This window comes from Battus philenor, unplaced genomic scaffold (genome assembly GCF_028537555.1).
Source record: "Battus philenor isolate CCGP_79_NKW_IND1 unplaced genomic scaffold, ilBatPhil1.0.hap1 SCAF_29, whole genome shotgun sequence".
Classification (NCBI taxonomy): domain Eukaryota; kingdom Metazoa; phylum Arthropoda; class Insecta; order Lepidoptera; family Papilionidae; genus Battus; species Battus philenor.
In genome coordinates, this window is record NW_027181692.1 from 7,184,755 (window position 1) to 7,212,530 (window position 27,776).

At 35.4% G+C, this 27,776-nt stretch overlaps 1 protein-coding gene across 2 annotated transcripts; it reads left to right on the forward strand.

The window, feature by feature from the left end:
* The first annotated feature begins 729 nt into the window (after positions 1-729).
* LOC137926305 (glycerophosphodiester phosphodiesterase 1) lies at positions 730-24,871 on the forward strand. Of its 2 annotated transcripts, XM_068769905.1 has the most exons (12): positions 730-812; positions 2,248-2,343; positions 3,645-3,735; positions 5,006-5,200; positions 12,283-12,497; positions 14,710-14,888; positions 16,249-16,354; positions 16,829-16,921; positions 18,057-18,157; positions 20,633-20,761; positions 22,609-22,744; positions 24,485-24,871. In XM_068769905.1, the coding sequence occupies exons 1-12, from the start codon at positions 780-782 to the stop codon at positions 24,533-24,535; spliced, it is 1,425 nt and encodes a 474-aa protein (XP_068626006.1). In that variant the 5' UTR covers positions 730-779; the 3' UTR covers positions 24,536-24,871. The 2 variants fall into 2 exon arrangements, with proteins under 2 accessions (XP_068626006.1, XP_068626007.1); XM_068769906.1 differs by lacking the exons at positions 730-812; positions 2,248-2,343 and having other exon boundaries at positions 3,653-3,735; positions 5,050-5,200.
* Positions 24,872-27,776: the final 2,905 nt, after the last annotated feature.

The window sequence follows — 27,776 nt, forward strand, 5'->3', positions numbered from 1 at the left end:
ATGTCCATCATATGGTAGCAATATCACGTCACACATGTGCATATATTCCACGGACGAGACTCAAGATGCCATCGCAAGGTTCATAGATGTGAATACGTCAACCACAAATACTAACGCACAACCTGATGATGTCAATATGGAGTAAGGATGTGGAATTGTTCACACGAGAAAACTGGATATTTTTAGGGCGTGGTTAAGATACATTAAGATACGTACTTTTTTAAACGGTTTTATTTAGTTCGACCCGTACGGAATTTATTTGGGTCAAAATTAGAAATTGAAATTTAAACACCTTCCCGTTGTCAGATTGATCTGAAATTTGGTACACACATTTAATTTAGATGACAATACAATATAATAAAATCAATAACATTATAAATCTAAGATGGCCGCCGATACAAAATGGCGGATTACATATTTTTCCTTAACCCCCTCAATATGGGTATCAAATGAAAGGGCTACACTAGTAAAACACGAAGATTATGTCAAAATTTAAAATTCAAGATGAACGCCGTTCCAATATGGCGGACTAGGTACATATTTTTTCACAACCACCACAATATGGGTATCAAATAACCGTTTAACTTAATTTTTTTTAAATGTATTTATTTAGTTAAACACTATAACATGCAATAACGTAATTGTAGAACCAAAGAAACTAACGCTATTGTCTGTGGAAAATAGATCCGAGATTAATAATTTTCCATAAACCTTTGCAGTATTTTGTACATTCACCATTCGACATTGCGACTGCTATATCAAATCCAACGGGCGAGGTGATGCCGAATGAGGAGCTGCTTATCGATTATAAGGTATGTAAGGATACATCATCAGTAAGAAAAGGACCAATATTTAGCCACTTCCGCACATGCAGTGGTAGTCGTGCAACAAAGTGCACCGCCCGCCAGCCCGCTGATAAATGCGTATGCGGCAAACAATGCGAACTACACAACTGCCACCGTCAAATCACTCAACACGTGCTTCACCCCTCCACGGGGCATTTTCAGGAGCTATGTTACACCGATTAGTGCCAAACACAGAGTGAGCTCAGTCCGTCGCCGGTGCACTTTGTTGCACGACTACCACTGCATGTGCGGAAGTGGATAAATATTGGTCCTTTTCTTACTTAGGATGGACTTCCGCAAGGTAATGCCTGATTCCATTAGATACATCATCAATCAAATTCTGAGCCTGAAGACTTTGTACTGCCAGAACTAATTGAACTATCGCATTACAATTGAAAGCAATATGTCACGTGTATCTTCCTGCTTTTTCTCCACGACTGTAACACCTTACGAAGCAGAGTAAAGTCAAAAATAAAATAGATTAAAAAATGTTGACGAGTTCTGTTAGAAAACAGAATAACAGAAACCTCTAAATAAACACGGAACCCTAGGATCAATTGTGTGCCTGATCAAAGTGCCGTAACACGCGTGACCTTAAAGTTATTTATAGATTTTTTTGTGTACGATTCTCCGAAATTCTAACCGAGTACTATCTCGAACTTATTAGAACCTTATCCGTAGTATACATAGGTATACTCCCCATGTCGGCAATTCAGTGTTGTTTTTCGAGTTATAAGATTAAGATCTACGATCTATCGATACAAAGTGACTAGTATCTTTATCATTAAATATAAATTTAAGGTGTTTTATAATTTACAGAATGTAACATAAAAAGCATAATATTGTAAGAAACCAACAGTTCCACAATTAAAGTGACCTCAAAATAAGCTTCCGCTTATCTAAAAGTTTTAGAAACGCTTTTATATACAAAGAGATTTCCATCTATATACTGACGATCATAAATCTCTGAAACCATACGGCTAAAAAACTGGAAGCGTTCGTATATATAATATTAGTAAAACCGGAAAGTAATGTCACTTTCTCAAGTTAAATTCACACGACTATATTTTTAACAAGTTTTTGTTTCTAATCAACAATATATTCACCTTCGTTATCAACAACCTTTTGCCGTCTAGTATACAAATGTTCAATGCCGGAGCAGTAACAAAATAATGGGATTTTCTGTAAAAATTTTCGACGGAAACGACATTACTTTTCGGCCCCCCTAATACGTATATATATCTCTCTGTCGCACACATCTTCCGTCGCTCTCATACAAACGACGCATGTGATTGGTTGTAAAGTATGGATTGTGATTGGTTGCCTAAATAAAGTTAATTACAGGATTAGCTAAAAAAATTTACGTCTAGAGCCAATAAACCTGTAGTGTGAAACGATACAGGTCGTGGAGATCCAAGCTGCGGAGCGTGTGAAGACCCTGACTCCTGAACAGAGGAGGTGCAGGTATCCGGACGAATGGCTCAGCAGCTCCATAAAGGTATGATGATTTGCACAGTTTCATCATCGAAACGATCTACATTAGTAATCATATAATCCTACAAACTTATCATCATCATGGAAATAGGCTTCCTCCATATACTTAAAACAGTGATTCCCAAAGTGGTCTATATCGATCCCACGGGGTCTATGACAACCTGCAAGGGTTCTACGTCAGCGAAAAAAAATTTGGGGGTCCATGAAATGAAAATGAAGGTCCACAGACTGGACATCATTAGCCGAGGAGATTTAAGATTAACCGTTACAAAATTGACGCCAAATGTTGATAAATTATAATTAAAGCATCAGGTTCATCTTTCTCACTAAAAATATTGACTTATTGCTTATGTATTTTATTTATAGTTTATTTTATATTTATTTAATGTTACGTATATTTTACATAACATATACAAAATTTTATTTTGAGTAGTTTTTATTTAAATTCAATTAACAAATGTATAAATTAACATGTGTGTTTACTCTAAGTTTTTAACACTAAACTTCTCTACAGTTAGAAATTTACGGGAAATCAATATCAGGTAAGTAGGGGGTCTACTCAAAACGGAAGAACATGGCAAGGAGTCTACGACACAAAAAAGATTGGAGAACTCTGACTTAAAATAAAACTTAAGAAGCGACCTGTATCCAATGACTTCCAGACTCGCTTCTAAGATCACTTTGAACTTTTCATTTTGAAAATCTATGAGGTTGTATCTATCTAACAGTAGAAGTTCTATGGTTGTACTGTAAAACATAGGTCTCCGCCAAAGATATTGATATAAAGTAACTTATTTATGTGTATTTGCATTCCTATATAATTAAATATTTAATGAAATCAGGCGTTACCATGCGGAAGTCCATCCTAAGTAAGAAAAGGACCAATATTTAGCCACTTCCGCACATGCAGTGGTAGTCGTGCAATGAAATGCACCGCCCGCCAGCCCGCTGATAAAAGCGCATGCGGCAAACAATGCGAATTACACAACTGCCACCGTTAAACCACTCAACATCTGTTTCACCCCTCCACGGGGCATCTTCAGGAGTTATGTTACACCGATAAGTGCTAAACACAGAGTGTATATGTGACATTTATCTCTGACTAACTGTAGCTAAATATTGGTCCTTTTCTTACTATATAATTAATGCAAAAAGTTTAAATTATATAAAATTTTATCTCTGAAATCAAACCTGCCACGATCACAAATCGTTCCTCTACCAATGTGCTACCACTGCTCATTATGATCATATTAATAGATCACAAACATTTTCACTATTTATCTCCGATTTACTTTTTTTTTGCAGGCATATAGTTTCGGCCTATGTCAAATGCAATGCCGAAATCGTATGGCGCTCATGTTTTGTGGATGTCGACCGTATTTCAATATCATAGGAGGTGAGATTTACAACGAGCATAAAATCTTATTAAACCTATATTGACTTTCGATATACTTGTTATTTAAATTTAAAGGTTATCCGATATTTACTTTTCATTTTTACATTATAACTCTATTTTATTATAGCATTTAATAGTTCATAGCGGCAACATTAACATCGCCAGCGGTGCGTCGAAAAATGTTGGTGACCCCGTGATAAAATTAGATTGTTCCTAGGGCCGGTAGGTCTTGAAGTACTAACAAAAAGAAGTCCTAAGTAGAAGTATGTTTATTCATTCGAAATTCACCCGTATTTACATTAACGTTAATGAACAATTTTATTTCTGTGGAATTCCCCTTTTCGATGTACCGCTGACAATGACATAATGTTGGTGTCATAATACCGATGTAAATAAACAATTATATTTCTGTGGAATTCCCCCTTCTAGATGCGCCGCCAACAGTGGCGTAATGTTACTACCATAATACCGATGTAAATAAACAATTATATTTCTGTAGAATTCCCCTTTTCGATGCGCCACCGACAGTGACGTAATGTTGCTGCTGTAATACCGATGTTAATAAACAATTATATATCTGTGGAACTCCCCTTTTTGATGCGCCGCCAACAGTGACGTAATATTGCTGCCATAATACCGAAGTAAATAAACAATTATATTTCTGTGGAATTCCCCTTTTCGATGCGCCGCTGACAATAATGTTATCATTACATCACTCCTTCTCAAGCGAAACATACAAATAGTTTGACAGTTCGTCTAGTTGTGAGTGACGTAATGTGGTCCCTACAAGTTTTTAGTTGATCAAAATGTGTGAAATTTGATTTGTTAACTCATTTACAAAATTTAAATTATAATGTACACATCAACTATTAAATTTCATTTAAAAAAAGCAACTGTTGAATTTCTGGTTGACTCTCAGCAGATTGAAATCCTGGCCAAGGGTAGCTTACTATTAATAATATTAAAATATGTAATTCAAGTTTAAATACCTGCTTAAATATAGATATTTCGTATTTGCATAAATGTACCTATATATATACAGTCAAGTTTAAAAATATTATAACCTCTTTTGATAGGATACGTCAAGAAAAATTAAAAAAAATATATCACAACTTCAAATTATTCGCTTGTCAAAAATATCTGTCACAATCCTTTCAAGTGTTCGTAAAAATTAATTACGTGCTAATAACTATTTTTTGATATAATATTAAAAAAGTGATATTATATTTAATAATAATATAAATTGTAAATAATAATAATATACATATAGCGTTCGATTTGACAAGAGGACATTTTGTTTCGTGCAAAACCAAGATGGCGACGTCTGTGATGCTCACGGGATGGCGTGTATCGGACGGAATGTCGAAATTCTTATCAATTTGCCTAAAAACCTGGCAAAATGCTCCTGTTTACCTCAATGCGCAGAACTCAACTACTATTCTCACACAAAGAAGATCATTGTTCGGTAAGGTATTAATTAATCTGTATTTAAAAAATATCTAATAAATAAAATTTTCATGTCACAGTGTTAGTTACCGTACTCCTCTGAAACGGCTTGACCGATTTTTACCAAATTTTATATGCGTATTCAGTAGGTCTGAGAATCGGCTACTATATATTTTCCATACCCCTAAGTGATAACGGTGGTCCACCCCTAAATTTTGTATTTTATTTTTTATGCAAAAATGTTTTGTTTTTATTTTTTTATGATACAGCATAAAAAAATACATACAACCCTAAATTTTCACCCCCTACGATCAACCGTTATTTTTATTTGTTAATTAAAAACTTTTGCGGTATTAGCTAGTATATACATAAAAAATACATATGTATACTCTGTGGAAAATTTAAATTACGAAACATCAAGGATTCTAACATACTTTTCTTATTTTTTGTCGTACATAATCATTATTTAGAATATCTTACACACTTTAAATAAGCAGATGCATTGAAAATGCAGCGGAATACGGTAGATGCAGGCACCGCAAGAAAATATTCGTGGCTTATTCCTTACAGTGGACGTTTATATGATGATAATAACGTATCAATTTCCGGTGTGCTTTTATAAATAAATAAATATATATCTCGTTCAATATTGTTCAGTGACTTAAGACAAAAGTCAACCACTAATGTGGGTTTTTAAAGGAATCAGGCGTTACCTTGCGGAAGTCCATCCCAAGTAAAAAATGGACCAATATTTAGCTACTTCCGCACATGCAGTGGTAGTCGTGCAACAAAGTGCACAACTTTGAAGTGACTAAATATTGGTCCTTTTCTCACTAATGTGGGTTATTACTAGCTATACTGGGAATTTCTGTATGAAATCAAATCATAAATGGAGAGATACGTAGTCGAAATAAATTATATATAGCCTAGCGGGTTGGATTTTAAGGTAATGGTAAGATGGTCACTGACTTTAAGATTCGCTCTGTGTTTGGCACTAATCGGTGTAACATAACTCCTGAAGATGCCCCGAGGAGGGGTGAAACACGTGTTGAGTGGTTTAACGGTGGCAGTTGTGTAATTCGCATTGTTTGCCGCATGCGCGTTTATCAGCAGCTGGCGGGCGGTGCACTTCGTTGCATGACTACCACTGCATATGCGGAAGTGGCTAAATGTTGGTCCTTTTCTTAGTTAGGATGGACTTCCGCAAGGTAACGCCGGATTCCATTAAATATTTAAGACTCGATCATCCACGTCAAGGTCGTCAGACGATGTTGTTAAGATCAGAAGACGCATGATGCAAGCTTCTTACCGTTCCTATTGGAAATGAGAGGGTCCAGCAGTTGATATATTGCGGCTGATATGGTGATAATGATATCTGGCTACTGATTCAGTTCAAAACTGATCATCGACTACACGGTACTTGGAAAAAAGTCAGCTCTGAATGTGCGAGTGATGAAAGATAATTTGAACCAGTTTGACGCGAAGAACTTCGTGTACTGTCAGACTATGCATGATAATAGTTTTACCTTTATCTATTTCTAGTTATTTCGTAATGTTTATAGTCTATTTCTACGTAACACTGTGCGGAACTCTATTCATCGTATAAAAATTGCTCTTTAATTGCGATACGTACGGTACCCCTGTCCTCCCCCCAAAAGCGAGGCATTTTGAACGTCCGGAAGATCGCCCCCCCCTCCTCCCCCCGAAACAAAAAATGTCTATATCTAGCAGTGAGTGTCTATTGTGTCACAAAGCTGATGATGAATGTTGCAATTTTTTTTATTGAATTTGGAATGCGACCAGGAATGAAACTGATGACGAAGAGTCCGCAGCCATGGCCAGATATAACCTGATGCCGCCGAGATTCAGGCTGCACAGGGATGTGATATTTAGCCTCGAAGATTTGTTCGGTTGGTTTCACGTTGAGTTCTTTAAGTGTTCAGTGTTGCCAGAATATATATATTTTTTTTAAATCATATCACCGAGTGAATATATTGTGGTTTTGTTCTCTACATCGATAAATATCTATTATAATTATTTATAAATTGTGTGTCCTTCGCCTTATAAAAATAATTAAAAAGTAAAAATAAGTAAAAAATAGTGCTATCACACTGCATGTGTGACATTTGTGGCATGTGTTTATTAGGGGAACAGGAAAGTAATGTCGTTTCTGTCGACATATTTTACAGAAAAAAACCCATTGATTTGTTACAGCTCTGACATTGATTTGTATACTAGACGGCAAAAGGTTGATGACGAAGTTGAATATATTGCTGATTAAAAATAAAAACTTGTTAAAAATGCAGTCGTGTGAATATAACTTTAAGCGACATTACTTTTCGACTCCCTGATATATCTATGTATGTTATAATAGGGAAAGTAATATGCGCATATGTGAATGTATAGTGCATTTTTTAGGAAAAATCTTTAAATATTTTACACCTTTCCTATTTACAATTACCATTATAAGGTGAACACTCTGAGATATGTAATAGTATTTAATGGAATCAGGCGTTACCTCGCGGAAGTCCATCCTAAGTAAGAAAAGTGTCTCTGTGTTTGGCACTAATCGGTGTAACATAACTCCTGAAGATGCCCCGTGGAGTGGTGAAACACGTGTTGAGTGATTTGACGGTGGCAGTTGTGTGATTCGCATTGTTTGCCGCATGCGCATTTATCAGCGGGCTGGCGGGCGGTGCACTTTGTTGCACGACTACCACTGCATGTGCGGAAGTGGCTAAATGTTGGTCCTTTTCTTACTTAATATGTTACAGTATTTGATCTATGCGTCGAACCAATAATTTTTGTCTGTACAAAGTCTGTATACAGATAGTAAATAATAATTAATTTTAATATGTAGTAATACGACATTTAAAAAACATTTTTTCTTACTAATCTCTTATTATCATTGTTATTTATTATTTCGAAAACCAATAACTTTTGAATAGGAAGTGCAATACATTTGAAAGAAAATTAGTTATTTCACCCGTCAGCTTTTACATCAATAGACACTCAACCTTGAGTGAGAGTGACATACACATTTATGTGGGAACGGAACGTAAGAGTGAAGGAAGTGAGCGATTGATTGATGGATGAATGAAGAGTGGGAATGAATTATGGCATTCGCTGGGAAGATGGCAACGGGCCGGTTTGTATGAACTATGTAAGAAGTGAAAAATTAGTGTTTAAAATATATCTAAAAACATCTATTATTCGCCTGCCTGATTCACTACCACATTTATAAATGAAATCAATATTTTCATTGCATGTTTTCTTTTGCTGTGTTTAAACAGTTTTATTGCTTTTATTGGTTACTTTATAAATTATCTAGCTTGTAATTTCGAATGCAAAATAATTTTTTGAAGACGGGATGGGGGTTCCTACTGTGTGTGATAAGGTAAAAAGAAACAGCGAACTCAGCAACAGAGTAAAAATATATTTTAATTGAAAGGGAAGTGGGTAGTAGACCTGGTCTGATTTGACACGGTAGATTGGTACTCCCCTGATGGTGGTGGTGGTCAGCCGCACGATCTTCCAGGACTGGTCAGGCGGCAGCAGGTCAGAGCGGGGAGCGCCGGTAGTTGACAGAATGTGTTCGTGCCAGGGTTGTCCCTGTGTTTGGCACTAATCGGTGTAACATAACTCCTGAAGATGCCCCGTGGAGGGGTGAAACACGTGTTGAGTTTTTTAACGGTGGCAGTTGTGTAATTCGCATTGTTTGCCGCATACGCATTTATCAGCGGGCTGGCGGGCGGTGCACTTTGTTGCACGACTACCACTGCATGTGCGGAAGTGGCTAAATGTTGGTCCTTTTCTTACGCAAAAGAATGTTTTATTCACAAAAATCATATTTATTGAAATTATATGACAAAAGTACAAAACATGTGCACTGAAGTTATATATATGCACACGTATATGACAGCACTCCTAATGATACTTGAGACGCCGGTTAGTTAATTACGATCGCTGTTTGGATTTCGCTAATGTTGTGCTGCAATAATAATAATAATTATTCACGCCAGTAATTTGTGTCGATTTCCCAGCAGCTGACATGGGTTATATAAATTTAAATATTGAAATTATTCGACAAACAATTGGGACTAAAAATAATCCGCATGCGACTCGGCGGCCGCAGTTTGGCCAATGTTTTTTTATAGTCCCCGCTGTTGAGGACCTCTCGTTCCACTATCTCGTGTGGGACAGGGACTTTTATTTCTAATAATTTATTCATATTTTTTATTATTCTCATTCTCCTCTTTCATGTATCATATTATCTGTCGTACTGTTTCTTTCATTCTACAATTTTCCCAGTCTTTCTCTTTCATTCCATTAGCCATACATCCATCCTCAACCACTACATTCTAGGTTTCCTTACTATTTTATTTTGCAGCATTACATTTATTGTTCAAATATTTAACACACGTTTTCTTTATCATTATCATCTTATATTATACTGTTTATTGCACTATTTTTGGTACTACTTTATTTCTTTTATTTCTATATTTTAGTGTTTGCTTTACTTTTTTTTTTGTTTATATTCAGGTCTATTTGAATCTATTACTGTGTTTTATTTTGCTTATTGCATTTATCACCACCTTCCTGCAGTAGTAGTAGTAGGTTTGGCCTATGTTGTCTTCTAAAAATTTTTTGTTCATTGAATAAAAACTTATAATAAAATGCTACTATAGCGAGTGTTTTCAAGTTATTAGGGTGACCGGAAAGTAATGTCGCTTTTATTTAAATTCACGCGACTATATTTTTAACAAGTTTTTATTTCTAATCAACAATATATTCACCTTCATTGTCAACCTTTTGCCGTCTAGTATACATAATCAATGGCGGAGCGGTAACAAATCAATCGGTTTTTCTGTGAAATATATCGACAGAAGCGACATTACTTTCCTATAGCTCTAATATAATAAAGTATGGGAATAAAATGTTCTACCACTGTATCAAAGGTTTTGTGAAAATGGTCACATAAACACGCCAGAATTTGTAGTGGGTTTGTAGGAGTGGTCGTAGTACTGTAGCTTCTTGTTCTTCGGTAGCTAGCTTCTTGTTCTTCGGTAGCTTCTTGTTCTTCGGTAGCTTCTTGTTAATGTTGACCGCACCTCCGCTAGCACTTATAATGAGCGCGGAGACTCTCAACAGCGCGATGCAAACTTTTGTTGCGTCTACTGTGGCGCCATCTGTTATTTGTCCGTTTCATTGCCGCCGCCGCCGCGATGCGATCGACGGTCACGTGGGTAAGAGCTCGTTGCTAGGCAACGCGTGTTTGAGTGGCGCGCGATATGCACGCCACAGGTCAATAGATTTGGGTGCGTTTAGATCCTTCGTGTCTTTAATTTGAACGTAGCTTTATATGTTAATTCAATTGTATTCTAATATTGAGTTGTGATATTATAATAAAATATATTTTATAATAATTTTTAATGTCTGAATGCCAGCTTCACTCGGAGGAACGACAGCACTGTTCGTTGGCGCCAGTGTTCTGACAGTTGTTGAGACGGTGCTCTTCATCCTTCGCTATTTGGTAGACTATGTGTTTAATACAAAAATTGGTAAAATAATACACAATTTGGATCTTAAATTGTCATAATAAAACTTAACTTAAATCGTAGATATTAATTTTCTTAAAATTGTTGACAATTCTAGCAATTTATGTTGGCAGCACCGATAGTTTTGTTTTTAACTTTAAGGTTGGTACGATTGTATCTGACATCGTTGCAATAATCATGTCAGATGAAAATAAATATATGTGTAGTGCAAAAAGGTGTATTATTAATCAAGAATTTCAACCCAGCAATCATCTCTTACTTGTACATCCTTATTTTTCTTCTTCATGTGCTATCCTTTGTGCGTCTAAACCTCTTCCTCGATCCTCTTCTATCTCGTTCTATTCTTCTGATATTATCCTTGGATCTTATTCTTCACTTTCCAGCCACCTCTTGGGCCTTCCCTTCTTTCTCGAGGTCTTTTTTGTTGCAGACCCTACTCAATAATGGTCTTAACAGACCAGGTTTCCATTCCTTCCAATTTGGTCACTTCTCTCAGCCTTTGTGACTTGCAGAACCTGGCAATCGTTTCTTCATGAATATTTTGCCTTTACCGTTCAAATCGGTAAAATCCAATAAAATCCGTACCAGTTCTTCTTGAAATTAGGTTTATAAATTCATAAAAAAATTAATATAGATTAAAACACTTAATGCTTTATATATTATTAATCAATTATTAACGACATCAAAACTACTAAGTTCAATTTTGTTAAAGCTAAATGAGTTAAAGATATTAAAGGTGATATATATACCATGATCGAAAACATATAAATCACTCTTTTCTTGTCAGCGATACATTTTGCCCATCTTTATCACAGAACGCCACTTTCACTTTTTTACAAGAGTCGAATTGGAAGATATAATAAAGACATGTGTATATAAAATCTTGTCAAATCTTTAAAAAAATAAACAAATAAATTTTAAAAAATCTCATTACGCCCTTAAAGCAATTTTTCTTGCATTTATCTTCATAATAAATAAATATATTTGATAAATCGAATAGATTGTTTTATTAAAATAAATAATGTATTTCACAAAATGAAATACAGATGTCTCTATGTTTTAACCTGTTAGAATCACATGAAATCAGATTTGTTATTGAAAGCACGTGTCGACATTTTTTATTACAATAATTATTCTTGAAAATTGTATTTTTATACCATAATTAATATATTGATTAAATTTAAATCTATTATAACTGTTGCTTGAAGTTATAAACTATGGCATGGTTTGTTAAAAGTGAGTAATTGTTAAATATATACATTATTCAATCATATGTTTATATAAATAATTTATTTGTTTGAATTTCGTCATCGATATTCTTTGGTTTAGACAAGTACCATGTAAGGATATTGGAACGTAGCTGTCAAGTGGAGCCCCGCCCACTGAGATGGGTTTATTTATTTTCGAAAAACATAACACACATTAACATTAAATTCACATCGAACGAACGAAAAAATGTTTTTAGCGACATTAAAATTTATTTACCAAAGTTTATACTATGCTATATATATGTTTTATATATCTGTATCGTTTTTACACATAGTGTTACCGCTTGGACTCGACGTTGGAATAGTTGGGGTTGCGGCTTATTTATTTACGAGGTTAAAGAAACCAGACCCTAATAATGTGGTTCACGTGTTCGGCCCTGATCCCTGGAGCAGGGAGAGCGAATTGAATCCAGATAAAGTGGTCAAATGCATTGCTCATAGAGGAGCCAGTTTGGATGCCCCCGAAAATACATTGGAAGCGTTTAAATATGTAAGTTTTTTGCTTTTATAACTTAAGATTTAAGTCTGGAGTGTTTAAGTTTAATATTAAAATATAATAACCTTCTTCTAGTTGTGAATTTGACGTAATTTTTTATTGTCCACATTGGTTTTAGAGGTGAATGTTCTGCTCATTTGTTTGCGAAAAGCTTTATGCCTTTAGCATCTATTTCCAACCACCCTATCCCATCATCATCCTTAAATATGTGTTACAATAATTTTATTTCTACTACAATATTTCTGGTGTTAGAAATAATAATTACTTTAATATATAGAAAACTAAATTTTGAAAATTTTTTTAAGCATTACGTAATTTTTAAAATCGATTGGTGACCTAACCTTAGGTTGAATAAATGAGCTCTTTATACACCTTTTAAACATTTACCAATCTCCTATTTATGTAATTAACACATTCCACGCCATGGCATATACAACCTGCACTGAGCTTTCCGTTCAGGCCATTTGCAGTCAGAATTGTAGGGTAGAATATAGATCACATCACATATGGGCATACATAATGCATATAAAATTGATAACTTTTTCTTGCTAATTATAGGTTTGCAGTATTGAAAAAGTGGAAAGTGTATATGTCCTAAACTACTTTTTTTATTATATTTTTCAATGCAGCCTGAATGGAAAATCTATAAAAATTGCTGTGGCATGGAATGTGTTAAAAGATCTGAGCCTTTTATGTTTATTAATTAACATATAACATTAGACAATTCCTTTAGTATATCATACATATAGTGACATACACACCTTGTGCACATTGTATAACAAATTTACATAAGGCTTTTATTTTTTTTAAATAATAATATGCTTTAGTTATCCATCTTATGTAGGTAACTTGATTATTTTATAATGTTCCAATTTAAATATCTTGTATTTGTAAGTTTATTTATTTTATTTTTGAGATTAAATGGGGGTGTTATATATATATACATGGTGTTAGATTTCTATAGACCACATAGATTTTGTCCAAAGCTAAAAAAAATAGTTCATTAATATATTTAATATTTGAATCTAACATGTAAAATTCTCGTGTCACGGTGTTCGAACTTGAACTCCTCCGAAACGGCTCGACCGATTTTTATCAAATTTTACATGCGTATTCAGTATGTCTGAGAATCGGCTACTATCTATTTTCCATACCCCTAAGTGATAAGGGTGGTCCACCCCTAAATTTTATTTTTAATTTTTTAGACAATTTTTTTTGTTTTTATTTTATTATGATACAGCATACAAAAATACATACAAACCTAAATTTTCACCCCTCTACCATCAACCCTTATCTTTCATTTGTTAATTAATAATTAAATTTAATAATTAAATTTTTTTTGCAAAACAATGTTTGCGGGATCAGCTAGTAATATTATAATACTGTGATCAAAAACCAAGGTGAATTGTTTATCATGTATAAATTCTTTATTTATTCTTCCAAATAAATTTCACCCCTTCAAAGTAATCACTGCTCGAATAAACGCATTATTGAGAAGGCTTTTACCAGTCCTTACTGTCGGAACAGTGTTTATCCAATATAGCCTTCAAGACCTTGTTCCATTTGGTTTTTATCACCTCATGTCAAAATGGCATCTCAGTATTGACCTTTTGAATTTGCTAAAAGTTGGATGGAGCCAAATCAAGCTGATCACGGAATGATATTAGATGAGTGTTTGGCAAAGTTGCAAGTACCAATGCAGTATGACATAGACCATGGATGCACAGACGCCCGTTGAATACTGGTGGCCCACCGACATCCAAAATAATACTCTTGTACATTCAAAAAATAATGAATTCTATTCCAGAATAATTTTAATAAATTATTATCAATTCTTTATTATCTTTAATTACCTATACTTCTGTCGGCCGGCCCGCCATCAGTTCATGATTTGCCGGAGTGACCCCTAGTCTTAATAAGTCTGTGCAACCATGACATAGACCAATTAAGACTTGACGCATTTGATACACAAAACATCCTTTAAAATGGACTGAGCAGATGATATTCAAACTTTTGTAATACAGACACTTCACATATATTATAGACAGTCCTACCAACCTAGGAACAAAAATCCACCTGCTTTCCTAGTGCCTGTGAGTTTTAAATGACAATTTGATCATACTTTTTGATCACAGTAGTATATTCTGCATGTTAGTGTTATGTATATATATAACTTAATGAAATATAAATATAAATATATTTTCAGTGTGTGGACAGAGATTGTCTGTTTGTGGAGCTAGATGTGAGGTCGTCGAAGGATGGGCAGCTGGTGCTGTTGCATGACCAGGGTCTGGAGAGGCTGACTGGATCTGATATAACCAATGTGCACATCATGAATTGGGATGATATAAAGAACATTGATGTTGGTGCCACACATCCTAATAGGTAAATATTTTAGTACTAAATCACAAAATAAGTTGGATTTGTGTATAAAATGTAAATTATTTATTTATTCTTCATCAGCTTCATCAACTTTAAAGTAAATAACCGCCTGATAGAACACACTTTTGCCAATGCTTCTTCCAGTCTTTGAAACTGTCTGAAGTCTTCTTCTAGTAAAGCTTTTCAAAACTTTATTCACTTTGGTTTTTATCTCCTCAATCTAACAAAATGGTGTCCCCTGTATTAGACTTTTGAGTTCGCTAAATAGTCAGAAGCACAAAGCCAAGACAGGCAAATATGGTGGTTGCAGAACGATATCAGTCGAGTTTTTGGCAAAAGAATCACAAAGAATCAATGCAGTATGTAATCGACCAATTGAGACTTGATGCATTTGAGACAAAAAACATCCTTCAAAACGGTTTGGACCGAGACAAATGATATTCCGTCACTATCAGCTTTAATAATCAATGGACAATATTTAATAGAATCAGGCGTTACCACGCGGAAGTTCATCCTAAGTAAGAAAAGGACCAATATTTAGCCACTTCTGCACATGCAGTGGTAGTCGTGCAACAAAGTGCACCGCCGACAGAGACTCTGTGTTTGTCACTAATGGGTGTAAAATTACTCCTAAGGATGCCCCGTGGAGGGGTGAAACACGTGTTGAGTGATTTAACGGTGGCAGTTGTGTAATTCGCATTGTTTGCCGCATACACATTTATCAACGGGCTGGCGGACGGTGCACTTTATTGCACGACTACCACTGCAGTGGAAGTGGCTAAATATTAGATGATATTATGTTGTCTGTATTAGGGTGACCAGAAACTAATGTTTTCTTAAGTTAAATTCACACAACTACATTTTTAACAAGTTTTTATTTTTAATCAACAATATATTCACCTTCGTTATCAACAACCTTTTGCCGTCTAGTATACAAATCAATGCCGGAATGGTAACAAATCAATCGGTTTCTCTGTGAGATATGTTGAGAGAAACGACATTACTTTCCGGTCCCCCTAATAGGTGTTGTGGTCTTGCTTATATTAGGTACAGTATTTCTCACTCATCAGGACTTCACAATGTAACATATTTCAGAGTGATCACTCATTTATTGGTAACATATAAAAAGAAATAATAAACACATACATATCCCAGAGGATATGGACTCGGAGATGTTAATGTGACAGTGTGCAAGGTTCTGGAACAGAGACCACAAACACTACATAAAATGTCTACCCTCAAGGTTGACATTGGATTCCTTCCAGTCTTGGTCCATCTGTGGCCTACATGTTATTGATTATTATTGGAATTCTACATTTTGCATATTGTATTTTTAGTTTGATTTGTTTTTTTTTTGTCACAGACAACAGTTCAAGGAAGTCCACCTATGTTTGTTCAAAGACGCCATAGAGTATTTGCTTTCGAATAATGTCCGGATGATCATAGATGTGAAAGGAGAAGACAAAGAGGTGAGTTGGATATAGAATTCTCTTGATATAATCTGTGGGCTTTTTTTTAAATGTATTTTGAAAATAAACAAATGTATATACAGATTATAAATAGATTGTTTAGATTAAAAATAGTATACTCTGTGTTCACAGATTATTTAAAAATCATATGTCATTTTTATTTCGTTTACATGTTCTCTAAAGTAGATAAAAATAGAAATTATAACAAGAATTTATCTTAAATCTAAGACAGCTGTTATTATGTAAAAGAAATTGATAGCATATTATATACTACATAATATTGACATATATTATTAGTATGAAAGTCAAAGTATTCTTTATTTGAATAGGCTATTACAGTACCCGGCGATAAATATTGCACATCAACCTTTGGAAAGAGACAATCGGCTAATTTCGTCTTCGTAGAGCACTATCTTTGTAACGTTTTGTCAGTCGTATGTAAGGCTTGTGCACGATTTTGTATTTTAAAATCAGGTGGTGAATGGAATAGTGAAGGCTTTCGCTGACCAACCGCTGCTGCATCAGCGTGCTGTTGTCACCACCTTCAATCCTTTTGTACTTTACAAGGTAAATTACATTTGTATTTTTAGTTAGATTTCCCATAAATCAACGCTAATTATTATTAAAAACAAAAAAAGTTTTATATAACTTTATTTAATAATATTTGCCATTCACATATGTTTTAGTTATATTACCATGTACCGTGTGGTAATGGAGACAAAGACAAGATGGCCCCCGGCAAAAAATATTGTCGACTAATGCACGCGGCCGTTACGTCAACACGCGCCATATTTGACATTCGAAACTGACGCTTGCAACAGATTAAAAATAGCAGATAAAAATTAGACTATTGGTAAAAGTAGATTTTAAAAGACTCTTTAATAATAACTATTTTTATCTTTAATAATAAAAATTTTTAATGTTTTTTTTTTGTAAAAAATAATTTTATTATTATATTTTTTTCTTCACTCGGTCGTGAATTAACGTGGTCAGTGAAGAGGAGATACGTAGACGAACAAAAGATAGATCCACACACACGCGGCATTGAAAAGGTTTCGATTACTCGATACTGGTCATTTTAATAATCGTTGGGGGGGGGGGGTGTATGTAAAATAGTGAACGTACTATGTATCAAAATCATGATCTAAGTTTGGGGTATGATCAAATGTAATCTAATATATAAAATTCTCGTGTCACGGTGTTCGAACTTGAACTCCTCCGAAACGGCTTGACCGATTTTTACCAAATTTTACATGCGTATTCAGTATGTCTGAGAATCGGCTACTATCTATTTTCCATACCCCTAAGTGATAAGGGTGGTCCACCCCTAAATTTTATTTTTAATTTTTTAGACAATTTTTTGGTTTTTAAATTAAATTTTCACCCCTCTACGATCAACCCTTATCTTACATTTGTTAATTAAAATCTTTAATTTTTTTTTGCAAAACAACGTTTGCGGGATCAGCTAGTATCTATATACATAGAACCCACCCAAATGAAAAGACACCAACTTGTTAAAGTTGGAAGATGCTGGAGATGGTGTTATTGGAAGACTTAGAGGTCTATATCCAGTAGGTGATAATACAACTCGACATGGTGAAACTACTAACTACATTTATACTGTAAAGTATATATATATATATACTTTGCAGTGTAAAGTATATATATGTATTAATGAACTTTTCAATGAATATGATTTCAGATTAGAAATAAGAATCCCGAGATAGTGGGAGCTATCAGCTACCGGCCGTACTGCTTCAGCGCGCAGGACTATGACGCTGAGAATGGACCCAACAATCCCAGGTGAGGTGGCACACGCTGAATATCCTGTACATGTTGCACTCGGAGCACACTGTGTTGCAGCTGTACTTCGTTAAACATGCACACGCTATACACGCTGGTCACGGAGCATACGCTATACACACAGGCCACGGAGTCTGCGCTACACACGCTGAACACTGAACACTGGCTGCACACCTTGGCCACGGAGCGCACGACACTATGGCCATGGAACACACGCTGTAAGATATCCATACGTTAGTCATGCTGGTCACGGTGCACACGTTAGACACACTGCCCACGGAGAACACGCTACCCACGTTGAACACGGAACACACGATTGTACACGTTGACCACGGATCACACGCTAAAACTTAGGCCACGGGGGAACGTTACACACGTTGGCCATAGAGCACACGATGTACACGCTGGTCACGGAGCACACGATATACACGCTGCCCACGGAGAACAAGCTATGAACGCGTGACACGGACCAACGTTACATACGTTGGCCACGGATCAACGTTAAACACGCTGGCTACGGAGGAATACGCTTTACACGCGGGTCACGGAATACATGATATGCACGCTGGACACGGAGCACACGGTATAGACGCTGAACACGAAGCACACGGTACAGACGCTAGTTACGGAGTACACGATATATACGCGGGCCACGGAGCATACGATGTACACGCTGGCCACAGAGCATACGCTTTACACGCTGGTCACGGAATACATGATATGCACGCTGAACACCGAAGCACACGGACAGAAGCTGAACACGGAATACACGATGTATACGTTGGTCACGGAATACACGCTATGCACGCTGAACACGGAGCACACGGTATAGAGGCTGAACACGGAGCACACGGTACAGACGCTATACAAGCTGTAAGCAATAAATATGATGTACAAGATGCACTTTAGACAAGTTTAACCAACATTTTAGTTCTTCTCTATCGGATAGCAGATAAATCAACGTGAACCACTTAGGAACCCCCCCCACATTTTTTGTCACACAAACAGATGATCCCGTCGAGTCTTATGACCGCCTGAATTATGGCGCCTAAGTAAATATTAAAAATGTCTTCAGAAACAACGGTTAGAATACCAATCTCTTTAAAAGCATCTCTAAGTGATTCTCTTTAAGTTATTAATAGCTCGCACGGTTTTTTTTTTGTAAAATAAACAGACAACTTTTAAATATATATATATATATATTTGAAATTTACCGAGTTGGTACTCCTCCGCTAGTCCAAGGTTACTTCGAACTTTGCTACCTTAAAAAAGTAAGAAAAGAACAAATATATAGTACTTCCGCTATCTAGCAGTAGTCGTGCAATAAAGTGCCAAAAACCGAGTTCGGCAGTAATCGGTGTAACATTATTTCCGAGGATACCCCGTGGAGGGGTGAAACGCGTGTTGAGTGATTTAACGGTGGCAGTTGTGTAATTCGCATTGTTTGCCGCACATTTATCAGGGAGCTGGCGAGCGGTGCACTTTATTGCACGACTACTGCTACATAGCGGACGTAGCTATATATTGATCCTTTTCTTACTTAGGATGGATGCAAAATAATGCCTGAATCCATTAGATACCCTAAATACGGTTTTAAGCCAAGCGTCCTATTCCCTCGCACTGGCTGAATCTGCATATACCAAGTCTATAATCCAAGTTAGATAAATAAAAAACCATACAAGCTGACATCCATTGCACGACTACCACTGCATGTGCGGAAGTGGCTAAATATTGGTCCTTTTCTTACTTAGGATGGACTTTCGCAAGGTAACGCCTGAATCCATTAGATACCATAAAAAAGGTTTTAAGCCAAGCGTCCTGTTCCCTCGCACTGGGAATCTGCATATATCAAGTCATATACATGCATATCCAAGTTAGATAAAAAAAACCATACAATGCGATTAAAATAAGAATAGGACCGGCCTAGCGCCATGTTGTGACGTCACAGCGGAAACTTTGTATAGTGTGCAAAAAAAGCAATGTTAAAAAATAATACCAGTGGCTAAAGTCACTCGCTCGGTTACCTTCGAAGCAGTTTCCAAATGCTTAATGAAACTTCCAAATACATCACGCGATATATGAATATTGCCATCTGGCCCTGGTACAATTCTTGCTTGTTTTAACTGGTCCAACAACATAATGGCACGTTTTTTCTCTTCCTCGAAGTACTTATCAACATTGCTGATAATCTCTCGAGCTCGCCGATGTAAAACACTACCTCTTTTGCTCATTGTAGAACAAATTAAACAATTATTATTATTTTTTTATTTTATATATTTAATGCTGACCGTACTTATATGAGTGAAGTTAGCCGAGAGCCCGTCCTATTCTTATTTTAATCGCATTGTACAAGCTGACATCCATTGCACATTTCATTGCACGACTACCACTGCATGTGCGGAAGTGGCTAAATATTGGTCCTTTTCTTACTTAAGCTGACATCCGTTACCAAGTGCAATGTTCTGTGAGCTGCAGGTATGGTGACAGCGTTGTGGTGCACAGCGCGCTGAGAGTGGCGGACCTGGTGCACTCGTTGCTGTGGCGGCTGAGCGCGCGCTGGTGCGGAGCCTCCGCCGTGCTTCTCCACAAGGACATCGTCAGTCCGTGAGTCCAGATCCATTTTACTCTTCCACCATGAGACATTACCATTTCCTTCTCTCTCCCATGCCTCACCTTCCTTCTCAACTGCTAGAATTAGATAGACCTCCCAGAGTTCAGATGTTCTACGCTGCGCTTGACACCAGCTACTCTGTGTTTGGCACTAATACGGTGTAACACAGCTCTTGAAGATGCCCCGTGGAGGGGTGAAACACGTGTTGAGTGATTTGGTGGTGGCGGTTGTGTGATTCACATTGTTTGCCGCATACGCATTTATCAGCGGGCTGGCGGGCGGTGCATTTCATTGCACGACTACCACTGCATGTGCGGAAGTGGCTAAATATTGGTTCTTTTCTTACTTAACCAGCTACCTTCACATTTTCAAGTCTAGTTGCCAAACAGAGCTATATCAGTTACCTTCTTTCGTCTACTTCATAAAGTACATCACCAGAAATTCCATTTCTCTGAACTTTGTCACACCATGTTAAAATTGGAAATCATCAAAAAAGTCAAAGGTGAGAAATCATTTTTATCACCATCGTATTTGTTCCTTCCTCGGTGGTGATGAAAATGAAATTCAAGTGAGAAAAAAATTGAAGCGTACGCGATAGCAGCCAGTGCCAGTGTTGCTGCTCAGTCAATCAAATCGGTGTTCCAATTTCAAATCTCGCCAGTGGCCAGTAACATTACGTAAACGCTGCAAGAGCGAACGAAACTATTTTATGGAGTACCCACATCTGTCAGTGACCAAAAATGTTGGTGTCACTTCAATCCTTTCGTAATGTAGTGAACCAAGTGTCCTGTGTGCCATCTGCAATAATAAAGTCTTTTAATTATTGTTAGTATTATTACTAATTGATTTTTCATTGATTTAGGGGACCCTATGGAATTAGACCTCCAGTGTATTCCATACATCCTTATCTAGAACTTTATCTTCACCATCCACCGTCGTCTATCTCTATTCTATTTCCAATCGAACCTTTCCATTTCTTTGACACGCCGTGCAAAGTCCATCGCCATTTTAATATAATATGCCATCAAATCGAGCAACTAATTTTTTGGGCTCATGTTCCTCTGGTCTATATAGCTGACCAAGTAGAGGTCTCTGCGGGGAACCCCTGGCGCAATAAATATTCCATTTGTGGGGTGTATTAAGTAATATAGCCGACCAAGTAGAGGTCTCTGCTTGGAACCCCTGGAGCAATAAAAATTCCATTTGTGAGGTGTATTAAGTAATATAGCCGACCAAGTAGAGGTCTCTGCGGGGAACCCCTGGAGCAATAAAAATTCCATTTGTGGGGTGTATTAAGTAATATAGCCGACCAAGTAGAGGTCTCTGCTTGGAACCCCTGGAGCAATAAAAATTCCATTTGTGAGGTGTATTAAGTAATATAGCCGACCAAGTAGAGGTCTCTGCGGGGAACCCCTGGAGCAATAAAAATTCCATTTGTGAGGTGTATTAAGTAATATAGCCGACCAAGTAGAGGTCTCTGCGGGGAACCCCTGGAGCAATAAAAATTCCATTTGTGGGGTGTATTAAGTAATATAGCCGACCAAGTAGAGGTCTTTGCGGGGAACCCCTGGAGCAATAAAAATTCCATTTGTGGGGTGTATTAAGTAATATAGCCGACCAAGTAGAGGTTTCTGCGGGGAACTCCTGGAGCAATAAAAATTCCACTTGTGGGGTGTATTAAGTAATATAGCTGACCAAGTAGAGGTCCCTGCGGGGAACCCCTGGAGCAATAAAAATTCCATTTGTAGGGTGTATTAAGTAATATAGCAGACCAAGTAGAGGTCCTTGCGGGGAACCCCTGGAGCAATAAAAATTCCATTTGTGGGGTGTGGTGGTCCAGGAGTGAGGTGCAGTATTGGAGGTCGTACGGCGTGCGCTGCGCCGGCTGGTCTGTCAACAGGCCGCTGGAGAAGCTTTACTGGCGCGGCGTGTTGCGAGCGCCATATTTGGCCAGCACGCTGCTTGGCGAGCCTGACGTGAGTATTACACTCTTTCTTAAAACAAACTCTTATACTCTCTCTTTCTCTCTCTCTCTCTCTCTTTGGTTTAACGGTATTTTCTTTGGCCCCCGCTATTGGGGGCCTCTCGTACCCCCCTATCTTTTGTGGGACAGGGACTTTACGGGCAAATTTATTTAATTATTCACGGTAGTTTAACGGTATTTGAGGGTTCTAATTAAATTGGAACGTAATTAAAAAACCGTTTAAGATTTTTGACCACATTTTTAAACCTACCCACTGTAGCATGTAGCAGTAGATGTAACATGACGGTAGTTTGAGTTCTCTTGCAATTCCATGCGAGCTGATTTTTCTTTATTATTCCGATTTTCATCTTATTAAACGGTTTTATTTAGTTCGACCCGCACGAAATTTATTTGGATCAAAATTAGAAATTGAAATTTAAGCACCTTCCCGTTGACAGATTGATCTGAAGTTTGGTACACACATTTAATTTAGATGACAATACAATATAATAAAATCAATAACATTATAAATCTAAGATGGCCGCCGATACAAAATGGCGGATTACGTATTTTTCCTTAACCCCCTCAATATGGGTATCAAATGAAAGGGCTACACTAGTAAAACACGATGATTATGTCAAAATTTTAAATTCAAGATGGACTCCGTTCCAATATGGCGGACTGGGTACATATTTTTCCACAACCACCACAATATGGGTATCAAAAAACTGTTTAACTTAAAAGTTTTTTAAATGTATTTATAAACACTTTATTTGAATCAAAGAGTGTAGAAGTAACCTTTTTTTAAAAATGTAATATTCAAAGTTCGCAAATGAATTTATTGTTTGTCTGCGATTAGAATTCGCGGGACGTCCATTCCGTACGGAGTGTGGCGCGTGACTGACATACACTGATATGATCAATGTGTTTCAGCATCTTGTGACACTAAATGCAAATAAATCACACCTTTTTGTACGCAGAATAAAATAAGAAATTTTAATTATTTTAACATTATTTAATGCTGATCTGAAACGAACCGGAGCTAATCTCGACAGTTGCTCTTTCAAATGAAATTTAACAATGTTTGATGTGTACATTATAATATCAACCGTGTAAATCAGAGTTCCATAAACTTTTTTGTGTCGTAGACCCCTTGCCATGTTTTTCCGCGTTGGGTAGACCCCCTACTTACCTGATATTGATTTCTTGTAAATTTCTAACTGTAGTGAAGTTTAGTGTTAAAAAGTTAAAGTAAAAACACATGTTAATTTATACATTTATTAATTGAATTTAAATTAAAACTACTCAAAATAAAATTTTGTATCTGTTATGTAAAATATACGTAACATTAAATAAACCAATTTTTTACTTCATAGGTACTTTTATAAATAATGTAAATGTTTTGATATTATAAGATAGTATGATGTAAGTAAATAGGTACTATTAGTGTATCTGTTGAGATACACTATCGTGGTCCCCCATTTTCATTTCATGGACCCCCAAATTTTTTTTCGCTGACGTAGACCCCTTGCAGATTGTCATAGACCCCATAGGGGTCGATATAGACCACTTTGGGAATCACTGATGTAAATGTTCCAACAAACCAACTAATAACTATTAAACGCTATAATAAGATTTATTTAAGTATATACTGTTAATTTTAGATTTAAAACTTAATAAATAGAATATATTTATGTATTTAATTTTGGCGCGTAAATATGTTGACAGCTGTTGCATGTTTTTTTTTTTTCAGGTCGAAGAACAAAGGCGCGTTGAGAAGCGGCCAATGAAGGAAATGGATTAGATCTCATCTACACGCGTATTATATTTTAAAGCCAACCAATCGGTTTCTGTGATTTTTTTTTATTCTAACAATACGAAGCAGTACAATTTTGTGCAAGTTTTTTTCGAGTGTTTGTAATGTTACCAAAAAAAACCGAATAATTTTATTATTTACTTTTTTAATTTTTAATCTAGTCTGACAGAGTATAATCAAGCGTTATATTTAAAAAATATAAATGACAACGTCGATAGATGGCGCTGGTAGTCGATTGTCGCGCTATCGCTTGATGCGAGTAGTCGCATAACTGACAAAGATACGATATATTAATATATAATATATATTTTCACCTAGTCGAAAAGGAAAAAAGTCCCTTATATAGCACGAATAAAACTAAACGAAAAGTTAAATTCTTGTATACAGGATGATTGAATGTATTGTACGCGCTATACAAAAATCAAAGGTTACAGAAATAATAAAAATAACCTTGCAAGGCTTTATACGAGTTGGCGCTTGTGGCGTTTCAATAGAAAAAAAATAAATTAATGTGACATACAGGCTTTTTGCAAGTTTGTATAGATTCAATCCTATGATATAATCAATCATCCTGTATATTCTGATATGTTCACCTATTTACATCACTTTTATATTTCCATATATAAAAGTATATATTAATTAAATTTTGAAATTAAAAAAAATCGTCTTTTTTCATAACGGATAGTCCAAAGGGTGGACTGAATGCAAGCCGCTTTCAATAGGTCATAATAGAAATTTATGGGTGAGGTCCAGCTGTGGACTTCAGTTAAATCATTGTATACACATGTTATCTAAATCATGAAGTAATTGCTTAGAAATTATGGAGAAAGCTTCAATGTTATTGCTAAATAAAAGGAGCTAAAGCAATTTTACATATAAATCAATGTGCACAAGTTTGCGGTCTTATTTGAACTCAATATTAATATATTTATTTATTACAGACTATTTATTATGTCTTACCAAATGAGAACATTCCTTTTCATTTTCTAATATATCAAATTTTAAGCATTTTCATTTATATCTCAGTCGTAAATTTCGTTATATTAATGCAAATATATTTATTGAGTTGAACAATACAAGAGATAAAGGAATGCGTGTTCTTTATTTGAATAAGTTTTTTTTTTTTAATTATATGGCGTTAAAATTTCAGAGGCTAAATATTTATTTCTAATTTGACTAATATTATTATTATTTATATTTTTACGATTTGTTACATTGTTTGACATGTTTATTTTTGAAAATGTTATTTTTATGCTTTGAGAGAAATTTGAGTGTAGTGTGAAATATAATAAAAACTGGATACAAGCGTTTGTATTAAAAAGACTGCAATTTATTTATTGCTTGTATCATATTTCATTTATATAAAAAGAAGATATTTTCAAAGCAAGTTTTATTTTATTTTTTGTTGAAATGTGTTTATTTATAATTATTACTAATCTTTGTGTTTGTTTATATTGATTACAAAGATGAAAAAATATATACGTATTTAAAAAAATATTTTGCTTTCTGTCTAAATCTATGAAATCTTAATAATTGTTTACACATTTTAGTGTATGTTGAAAATAAATAAATTAAAATTGCAATATGCAAAATAATGGCAGACCTGTCACTTATGGCGGGAAAATTCGTAGAGATTGTATTTAAAAAATGTGACATTTGTTCGCAATAAACAAACTAACCTATAAAAATATATTTTGAACAAAAATCTATTTTAATTATTGTCCATGGAGTAAATGCATTTTAATGTTAGTATATAAAAGTATTACCGTACCAAAAGAATTTTAATTGTAATTTATTTTTGCACAACAATGTAGGAGTTTTCTAGGTTAGAAAGTGTGTTTTTACTTGCGTTGTATGTACAAAATGTTTGTGATTGTATTGTTTTGGTGGCGTGACGACATTGTGAAATTGTGAGTTGTTTTTTTTGTATTGCAATAAAGCTTATTTTGCAGAACTTTTTTATTTCAACAACCTAAACCAGTGATTCCCAGTGGTCTATATCGACCCCTAGGGGTCTACGACAACCTGCAGAGGGTCTACGTCAGCGAAAAAAAAATTTGTGTCCATGAAATGAAATTCAAAATTAAAAAAATCATTGGTTTCAGAAATAATGTACAGTACCTGGCGATAAATATTGCACATCGAACTTTGGAAAGAGAATCGGCTAATTTCGGCTTCGTAGAGCACTATCTCAGTCCCACACTACCTATGTGACGTTTTGCAAGTCGTATTTCGTGCGACAGAGACAACGCGTTACAAAATTTTAGTCAAAAGTCAGAAAATTAGTCGATTGTCTCTTTCCAAATGTAAATGTAAAAGCTAATAAGATTTGTATTGCTACATTAAAATTTAATATTGTTTACTGTCTATCCTTATAGACATTCATCCTATATATTGTAATACTAATTACAACGGATGCAATGAAAATATGAGAAATCCAAATATATAAACATATTAGTGGGATCGGAAAGTAATGTCGCTTTCTTAAGTTAAATTCACACGACTACATTTTTAACAAGTTTATATTTCTAATCAACAGTATATTCACCTTAGTTATCAACAAACCTTTTACCGTCTAGTATACAAATCAATGTCGGAGCGATAACAAATCAATCTGTTTTTATGTAAAATATGTCGACAGAAACGATATTACTTTCCGGCGCCCCTAATATATAATTTTATATTTTTTTTTTAACTTCCACAGACATTAGCGTTCGTGTCTTTGTTTTTCAAGTACTTAATTTAAATAATTTCCGAATTTTTTTCCTTGTGTTTTTGCATGTCACAGTTTTTACTAATTGTCTTAACTATTTCCTAACTTAAATCTTAAGTTTTTGAGTTGAAATGTTCAGTTTTTGAAATTAAGTTTCGTGCGACCACTTCCTCATCCGTACTCCATATTGCCATCCTCAAGTTGTGCGGTTGCCGTATTCACATCGACGAATCATGCAATCGCATCTGGTCTCTCATCTATATATATTACACAAAATTTTAATTCATTCACTATAATACATAGATAATGACAAGTAAAAAATGTTACCAGATAAAAAAACTTTGTTACCCAACATTAAATATTTAATTTAAAAATATCAATGAGACATTCCTGCAGTTTAGAATTATGTAACAATAACTAAAGATAAATATGAACATGATCTTATATATTTATCGACACTAAGATTATATTAACAGCCAGTTTAACACGCTACGTACAGTCAATCAGATTCATTTA

Bases quoted from the DNA above. Each gene is read 5' to 3' on its own strand.
- LOC137926305 (XM_068769905.1), top strand. From the start codon at position 780: ATGCCGAATGAGGAGCTGCTTATCGATTATAAG. The intron at 14,889-16,248 runs GTAAATATTTTA...TTTTTGTCACAG, and splicing joins GGTGCCACACATCCTAATAG to ACAACAGTTCAAGGAAGTCC. The intron at 16,922-18,056 runs GTAAATTACATT...ATATGATTTCAG, and splicing joins ATCCTTTTGTACTTTACAAG to ATTAGAAATAAGAATCCCGA.